This window comes from Sander lucioperca, chromosome 10, assembly GCF_008315115.2.
Source record: "Sander lucioperca isolate FBNREF2018 chromosome 10, SLUC_FBN_1.2, whole genome shotgun sequence".
NCBI lineage: Eukaryota > Metazoa > Chordata > Actinopteri > Perciformes > Percidae > Sander > Sander lucioperca.
The window spans coordinates 30,389,853-30,398,551 of record NC_050182.1 but is presented as its reverse complement, the minus strand read 5'-3'; the positions used below and the strand labels follow the sequence as shown (position 1 = coordinate 30,398,551).

The 8,699-nt window shown below is 40.4% G+C and overlaps 2 protein-coding genes across 3 annotated transcripts; one reads left to right on the top strand and one right to left on the bottom strand.

Annotated features, from left to right (window-relative positions):
* Window positions 1-271: 271 nt before the first annotated feature.
* On the top strand, window positions 272-6,304 carry cdcp1a (CUB domain containing protein 1a). Of its 2 annotated transcripts, none has more exons than XM_031298785.2 (6): window positions 272-516; window positions 2,603-2,794; window positions 3,088-3,459; window positions 3,551-3,907; window positions 4,932-5,019; window positions 5,227-6,304. In XM_031298785.2, the coding sequence occupies exons 1-6, from the start codon at window positions 453-455 to the stop codon at window positions 5,660-5,662; spliced, it is 1,509 nt and encodes a 502-aa protein (XP_031154645.1). In that variant the 5' UTR covers window positions 272-452; the 3' UTR covers window positions 5,663-6,304. The 2 variants fall into 2 exon arrangements, with proteins under 2 accessions (XP_031154645.1, XP_035862582.1); XM_036006689.1 differs by lacking the exon at window positions 272-516 and adding an exon at window positions 873-952 and having other exon boundaries at window positions 4,932-5,020; window positions 5,225-6,304.
* Window positions 6,305-6,829: 525 nt separating this feature from the next.
* On the bottom strand, window positions 6,830-8,653 carry clec3ba (C-type lectin domain family 3, member Ba). Its single transcript, XM_031298806.2, has 3 exons — window positions 8,309-8,653; window positions 8,039-8,137; window positions 6,830-7,800 (listed from the first exon to the last, which is right to left on the bottom strand). Exons 1-3 carry the CDS (start codon window positions 8,403-8,405, stop codon window positions 7,400-7,402), a joined length of 597 nt encoding a protein of 198 aa, XP_031154666.1. The 5' UTR covers window positions 8,406-8,653; the 3' UTR covers window positions 6,830-7,399.
* Between the last annotated feature and the right edge of the window lie 46 nt (window positions 8,654-8,699).

Genomic DNA, 8,699 nt, shown 5'->3' with positions numbered 1-8,699 from the left:
ATAATAAAAATAATAGTAGGCTATATATTTGTTTGGTCTTTCAAACTTTAATTGTATTTTTAATTATTATATTTTTTTAATTATATATAATAATTATTTGTCGACATTAATTTGCAGAAATAACTTAACTGTAGTGATTTATTTATTTATTTTTAATCATGGATGTTACAGACAGTTTTATAATACATTTAGTTACAACGCATTCACGAGCTTTACCTGCCAAAATAGCCGATCCGGCCACGCCTTCACATTACCTGTGCCTGGCTGTACGCACGAAACAAAAAGAGGAAGTGGGGGGGTTGTGGCTCATCAACAACTACGAGCCGAACTTCACGTCAACGAGAGGAAAATGTGGCGCATGAAGGTCGCAGCTCTGAACGAGAAGTAATGAAATATGCGCAGATCTCCACAGATTTCCCTCCGGATCAAGTAGAAGTTCACTGTAGCACAGCATGTCCTCATCAAGAGTCACGCTTCATCTTTTACTTCTTACATTCGTCCTCTTCACTGTATCAGGTAAGTTACAGCTTAATTATTAACCACGACGATGGCATTATTAGGCCTATTCAGTATTTCAAGGCTGTTAGTGCTGATTAGTGCTAATATAGATGTTGAGAGTTGGGACCTGAATGGCTTTAATGAGTGCATTGATTAGTTGGGTCAGAATAAATAAAGTTAGGCAGGAGGATAGGACGAGGAAAAAAATAACAATAAAAAGGCTCTGTGGTCTTCAGTGTGGAGCTTTTGTTGTTGACTGAACTGTTGTGTATATATACATATATATAGATAACTAATGCAGTGTAAACCAGGATATATGCAACAACAGCGTTGATTCAAACTGCACATCACGGGCTGTTGTGTGTGAACATGGCTCTGTTTGCTCAGTACAGGCCTGGTTAGTCATAGAGAGGGAGTGAAGCTAAGCTGTAGGCCTCATCTGTCAACACAGTTGGTAAGTGTGACTTTGTTAACGATAAAAAAGTAACTTACTTAGCAAGACTTCTTTATATTCTGATTTTCAGTGACATGTAAGCTGTGATTATATCATGCTATTTTGTGTTATTTAGCACTGGACATCTGGTGTTTTGACCACTATTTCTCCCTGTTTTGGTTTTCAAGCCCACAACTCTAATGTTTTAGTTCACTCTCACTGCTCTCAGTCAGCTGTACATGACCTTAGCAAACCGCAGACAGACACAGTTTGAGACTAGCTGGTGAACATAGTGGAGCATTTAGCAGCTGAAGAGCCAGATATTTCCCTCAGGAGCTGGTAGAGACCAAAAACGGAGCTAAAAGAGAGTGAATATTAGATTCATCATGTGGCCATGAACTTGACTCCAAATAATAATAATAATAATAATATTATAATAAGTTTATTTGATGTAGCACATTTTACAGACAAAGTCACAAAGTGCTTCACATGATAAACATTTGTAAAAATACAGTACAATCCAATAGAAAATAAACAAGGGAAAAACGAAAATAATTATTGAATGACCAATGAAAATCATTTCAACGATTAAAACCTAAAACAAAAGTTTACACACAATACTGTACAATCCAATAGGTCATAAACAAGGGAAAAAAGAAAATAATTATTGGATGACCAATAATAATCCTTACAACGATGAAAACCTAAAACCCAAAGTTTACAAACAAGAATCAAAAGCGAATTTAAAATGGATACTTGTTTTGCTTTCTGTCTGCTGGATGTATACACAGGCAACTGTTTGCTAACATATTTGCCATATCAACTATATAATGTGATAATGTCAGTGTTTACAGCGTGTTCTGCTGTCGTCAAGAGGTCAAGAAATCAAAAATTGCTGCTTTAAAGTATCACGTCAAATAAGCGTTAGTTACCAACTACAGTTCAACCCACGAAACTGTTCAGTCTGTTAGTGCCAAATTATTTATTTCATAATGTTATGAAATGAAAAAAGAAAGCTAATCGTATAGTCTTTTTAAAGCTGCAAATGTCCAGCAAATGTATCACGTTTGAAAAGTAAAATAGATAAAAATCTATCTATCTATCTATCTATTTGATTTATTAATCTGTAAATGAAAGCAGTTTTGGGGCACAGGAGCAGCATGGAGTTCAGTGTTGGTGGAGGTTTTGCTGTTCAGAAAATAGTTAAGAGGCTGAATGGTGTCTCCTTTACATGTTGCAGCAGGCATGCAATTACTAAATATAGGCACTCCTTATTTCCTAATTCCTTATTTCCAGTTTTCATATCATGTTACAATAAGGGTGCAGTTTCATTAGTCAGGAGTGTTTTTTGAGACAGCTTTAGTATGGATGAGTAATTAAACAGAGAGTGGACCGCATGGTGTTTATCTGAGCCCTCAGGTCTGAGGTTAGGGGAACTCTGAGATGGCCTAATCGCTGGGTCATAAATGACAGCAGTGGCTCATTATTGAAACACTTCCTTCAATGATCAGGGAATCCCGTTCTGCTCTATCAGTCAAATCATTCATTTCCTGTTCGACATTGGTGTGATTTGAAATGCACGTGCCCACACATTTGCATTTACGTTCTTTAGTGTGAGAAAAGACGGTAAACAGAAGAAATGCTAATATGTTATTGTACTGTGTTCTGTAGAGTTGTGTAAAGTGGATCCGAGCAAAATGGAGGGCCTTTCTCTTCACATCAAGAAGTTGAGGCCGGCCTCTGAGTGCAAGATGAAAATAAACTCTGTGCCGAAGGAGAAGATCACAGTCACATCAAGCAGTGAGCTGACTTTTCAGGACTGCCTTCCTGAAGACGTACAAATCACTGCCATGAAAGTCATAGGTAAATCCAGATTTGAGTGTTAAGTACAGGCTTTCCTGGGCCTGGAAAATAAGCCTTGAATCATTTGTATAACTCTCCATAATGGATTTATATATCATATCCTAACAGTCAACATTGCTTTACGGAAACAGTGTCCCTCTTAATCTGGATAACTCACTGTTAACAGTTCTCATAGATACTATTTCTTGCAAAAATGCTTTTTTTTGTAATTTTGGGGAGCTTACCCTTTTATGGCTGTAGCTCCTGAAGGCTAATTTCCCTTTTGATTCAAACTACCTGTACTTTTATGTCAGAGTGTAGTCAACTCAAAGACTGCCAGAAGACTCCGGCCAGACTGTCGGTGCCTGTTTTGCCAACCTGCCTCCCCGCCCCTCTGAGCAGTGTGACCTGGAATCTCCGTCCTCCTCAGTCGGGTAGCGTGGAGCTGACCTCTCCCACTGGGGCCCTCAAGCAATCCCTACCTGGGCAGCAATGCAACGACAGCATCATTATCAAAGTGGTCGGAGACGATGGCTCTACTATCGGACACTTCTGCCATCAGGGAGCCATACAGACTGTCCAAATCCACACCAAGGTGTCTGTCACTGTGTCCGGCATGGGGGGTAAAGCACTAACAGCGCCTTTCAAGCATGTGCTGAATGTTGTTTTGAAAGGGGAGATATCAGGTAAGAAGCAGCTTTAACCTAACAAAAAAAATATTTGAAATGCATGTGTTTCAGTGATATTTAATATTCCTTTCTTTCTAATCATATTCAGAAAGATATATATTCACTGTATCTCCAATGAGAGACACTCCTGTCCTTTTGGCTACTCCTGGTTGGCCAATAGGAATGAAGGATTACTCCACCGTCTCCTGGATCGTTTCTGTTCCCCCGAAGATGGAGGCTCACCTGATGTTTGTCAACCTCAGCCAGCCAAAGTGCAGCAACCGCCACACCGACATCAGGGTACACAGAGTCGGCTGCCCAGAGGAGGACTACAGCCGCAGGGAGGACGAGGAGGCCAAGAGTGAGATCACCGTCTCCGATAACTTCTACCTCAACATGTCCAACTGTATGCCTGAACGAGGAGACTTCAGGGTCCTCACCAAGATCACCCTGCAGGAGAGCAAGAGTAAGAGGACAGTTTGTAGGGATACTCAGTCTACATTATAGTTTTGTGTAAACTGAGGAAAAAATCTTGGTCCAGACTGAAATACCTCAACTAGGACACCCATTCATGTTCCTCAGGATTAATTGTAACAACTTAATTAGTCCTCAAATTAAAATGTGTATTTGTCCAATACTTTGGTTTATGATCAAACACTGCACACTAATAACATTCCCATCAGCCTTAGCTGAACTTTGTGTTCAGTGCCAATAAGCAAATATTAGCATTAGCACTAAACTAAGATTAAATTAGCATTTAGCTCAATTGCAGCCTTATTTGCTAGCATGGCTCTAGAGTCTTCTTGTTCAATGACTGACATATGCCCAAATATAGTCTCGCATTGCCAGACCTTCCTCCACAGCGCTGCGGAGGAGGGTCTGGCTAGTCCACACAGCATTCCGGGATGGGAGAGAAACATGCTCTGGTTTATTGGCATTTCTTTAAACCAATCACAATCGTCTTGGGTGGCGCTGAGAGCCGTACGGAGCAACAATGCCTCTGCAACATAGCCTCGGGAAGTAACTTGTTCTGGTGGAACATGTGTACGTTCAAAGGTTGTTTTAGTCTTGCAACAGAAAACTCAGATTGGACAGATAGTCTAGCTAGCTGTCTGGATTTACCCTGCAGAGATCTGAGGAGCAGTTAACCCTAGTCCTCATAAATCGACCGGAGTTTAGAATGCCAACACAAAGAAAGCCCAAGGCAATGGACATCTGGCCTAATTGAGTGAAATCTGGCGGAATTTCCGTCGGCAACGGAGCTATCCCGGAAGTGGAACATCATGGATATAGACTATCCCAAATATATGATTTTTTTGTGAATCATAAGAAGTTAATCAATATTTGTTCATCTTCAGGGTTCAGAAGCTTTTATTTTAGTATTTTAAAGACAATATCAAATTTCCACTACAATTGATTATACACTTAATTTAATGTAGCATACAGCAGAAAGTATTAATGAAGAATTGTATTTGTTTTCTCTCATTTAGACTTTCTGCAGACTATCATCCTGAGTGTGGTGTCTGCTCTGTTGGTCATTTTTGCCGTTGTGCTGGTAGTGGTCTGTGTGGTGATTAGGTGAGTGCAACTGCTTTATGTTTCTTCAATGTTATAATGTCTGGTATTTTTAAATTGCTTACTTTAGGTAATATAGTAAAGAAGAAGTGTATTATTAAACCTCAAACTGCTCTTCATTTAAAATGTTCTTAGTTAACGGGTCAACTGATAGTTTGATGCTGTATATTACTCTAAAGCTCTCATTGTCTTGTCTCTCCTGCCAAACAGGAAGAAGAAGAAGCTGAATCCTGAAGTGTCCATCTACAATCCAAACGGCACCAGCTTCCTGCCAGCACACAACGGCTTCCCCAAAACACGTGAGGACAACGAGTCCCATGTGTACGCCTCCATTGAGGACACGCTGGTCTACACAGACCTGCTGAGACAGGGGGCAGAGATAGGGGTCTACGGAGAATTTGACACATACCGGCCCTTCACAGGGCAAACAGACTCACAAAAGCCATTGGTCTCTGAAGCAGGTGCAGGTGCAGACAACATGCCAGTCGGGGCTTACCAGCAGTTTCAGGTTCCTCCGCTTCCCATCAGGCCCAAGAGCCACGTCCAAACCCTGGTGGACAATGATATTTACCAGACTGACGACCAAAGTGAAGAGGAACACTCTCCGGATCTGGGGCCCCGGCTGGAGCCAGAGGGAGGGAACTGAGGAGAAGATTGGATTCAGCTTTCTGCTTTTCTCTTGACCCACTTGAACTTTGAGATATTCATTCCCTGGCATCTTTGTGATTACCAGCCTTGCAAGGAGCCTTTGTTTTTTCTCTTGAGTGTAGTTTTGCACCCAAGCCAGGCGCACAAAATAACCCTGTTGAAATCTGCCTGCAGCTGTTACCTTGTTTCTCAGATAAAGGCAGTACATACGCATCCTCTTTATACCAGTTTTGCAATTATAAAGAGATCCTGCAATACTTTTAGGAAACGAAAAAAGAATTTTGTGCTTTTGTATTATTTTTGGACCCATACTTTTGTGATACTCAAGACTGATCCGCTGCTGGCTAAGTGATCTGTTTTTCTGGTCACACAAGGACTTTTTTTGTTTTCTATTTGTGTTTAATGATGAATGAAAACCAATAGTCAGACGCCATATTTCACTATTTGTTTTAAGAACCAGAGACCCCTTCTGACACAAATCAAGTCCTTATACACTTGATTGCAGTCCGTGACCAAAAAGTTGCATACCACTGAACAGTATCTTTGTTGGTTGACTGAATTGTGTTATTAATTAAGACATATGTATTCATACATTTTAATATTTTAAAAGAGACTGTGTGAGGAATATAATGTAACATAAGATGAGTGTGATGAGTGTTCATGAGTTGTAAAGACAGACTCAGTTGTTTGATGTGGGTCAATAAACCAATCTAAAAAGGTCATGGTACAGACCAAGTCCTAACTAAGATGCAGTAAAGTACAGGTTTTTGTTTTTCTAAAATTCAACAGGTTATACATTAACTGGGATAGAAAGCAATAACACAGCATATTAAAATCTTTATTCAGGGTTTTGATTTCGACATTAGGCAGACCTACATGCCAGAATATTAACTTGAATATTAAAATGTGATTCCAGTTTTACAATCAAACTGGTGAAAAAGACAAAAAAATAAATTGTGTCATTTGTTATGTAAAGCCATGTCGCTTCCTGCAGTCCAGAAAATGAACTGCAGGAGGGGAACATATTTTATAATATATATATCTTCCTGACATCGGACGTAGATTATTGAAAGTGGCGACACTTGAGAAAGAAAAAATGTCATCCTCATTTTACTCATTATCTTAGTCCTGGTTCACGTTTCATGAGGTGGTACATAAACATTTATTAAGCAAGCATGTCTTCCTTCTGATAAACAAATATTCCCATTATATCTACTGAATTTGTGAGCAAGAAGACAATGAGAAGGCTACAATCGAGAACACGTGTTGATTAAAATTATATAATGTAATATAAGCAGCATAACTTCAGAATAAGGAAAGTGTCTCATGAACGCACTCATGACCATTGCTCTTCAGTAAAAACGTGTTCTTGCATTGATTAGCAGATGACATAAAAATACATGTAACAAAGACAAGCCATCCAGTGGTGTTTACCTTGATGAATACCTAATATGCTGTAAAATGCTGAAGTATTTGAGAGCACAAGTTTAGTGAATGTATGCAAAATGTGTAGCTTATACAATGACATACTGTATCCCAGACCACTGTGTGAAGTCAGTGCACATCTGAATGGCTTGGTTAAAAAAAAGGTGAGCTTAAGAAAAGATGATGTACTTATGTTTCAATGCGTTGCATATCTGATACTCTACATGATTCATTCTTTTCTGCAAGCAGCATTTGATGTTTACATGCATGTTTTTCTGCCCAGATTGATGTTAATGTCAGACAGCAGCCCTCAGACAATGTTGAACTCACACACAGAAGCCTTTTGAGCTCGGCAGCTCTCATCAAACCACTTCCCGTTGGCTGTGGTGGAGAGGATGCCACAATTCTGGCTGCGCCCTCCGTCTGGCTGCAGGGTGATCTCCGTCTCCCAGTTCTTGAAGCGCACTGTGGAGCCTGATTGGTCCACCCACTGGCCTTCGGTCACCATGTCATTGATGCCCAGCCAGATGTGCTCCTCGGGGCTGATGCTCTGACGTACGTAGCTGTAGAGCTGGTCGTTCTCGTCTCCTGTCAGAGGAGTGCTCAGACTGCCTCCCTTGGCGATGCAGTCATCACTGGCGGTGTGGAAGGTCTTCTTCACTGGGTCAGCCAGGAAACACTTGCCGAGGATCTTAGTGCCTCGCAGACAAACTTAGGTGGAAATTAGGAGAAGGTCAGTGTGGCTCAGGTGTTATTGCTGTCTATTTTTTGCCCTCCATCACTGGAAAGCTGTTCAGTTCTGTTCTATGTTACATACAGCATGTTGGTACTTTAATGGGTTATTGAGCTGTCGGACAGCATTTCTTCTATTGTGATCCATAAACTGAGCAACGCATTCTTTAACAAAATGTAATTGTGCTGTATTTATGACACTTTTTGCAGGACAAACCTGTGTGTAAAGCTTGCTGCTCTTTCAGCACATTCAGCTCTTGAACAATGTCAGTAATCTGTTTCTTCAGCTCCTCAATCGCAGCACTGTTTGCAGAGTCTGTTGAAAAAAATGTTCAAAAAATGAAGAATTTATTCCAAAGCATAATGCATTCAGTCAGTATTATTGATGAACTCCCATACAGTAGTTCAGTGATGTTATTCTCAACACAAATTTAACAAGTTAGGACATTGTTTTCATTTCCAGTGTCAAGTTACAATAATATCCTACCTTTCTTGCCATTTCTTTTCGTTGAGGAGGTCTGCTGGAACGTGCGGTGTGCCAGCAGGAGAAGGCAAAACATCAAGAAAACTCCTCGAGCATCCATAATACTTGGAGAAATACTTGAAATCCACCGTAAAGAAACTGTTTTGTTGCAACAGCACAAAAGAAGCTCCTCGCAGCACTGAGCGCTGGTGACTTTTGTTTTACACGCCCAGGGTGGCGGCACAGAGTTGAATGAGGAAATCTTATGTGAGAGAGAACAAATGTTTTACAGATGTTTAACAGACGTTTGTGGGACAAGCGTGACTTGAGTTCCATATGTTTGTAGGTTACTAAATTACAGCAGGGCCTTCTCTGTCTATCTGTCTGTCTCTGTGTGTGTATGTGTGTGTGTGTG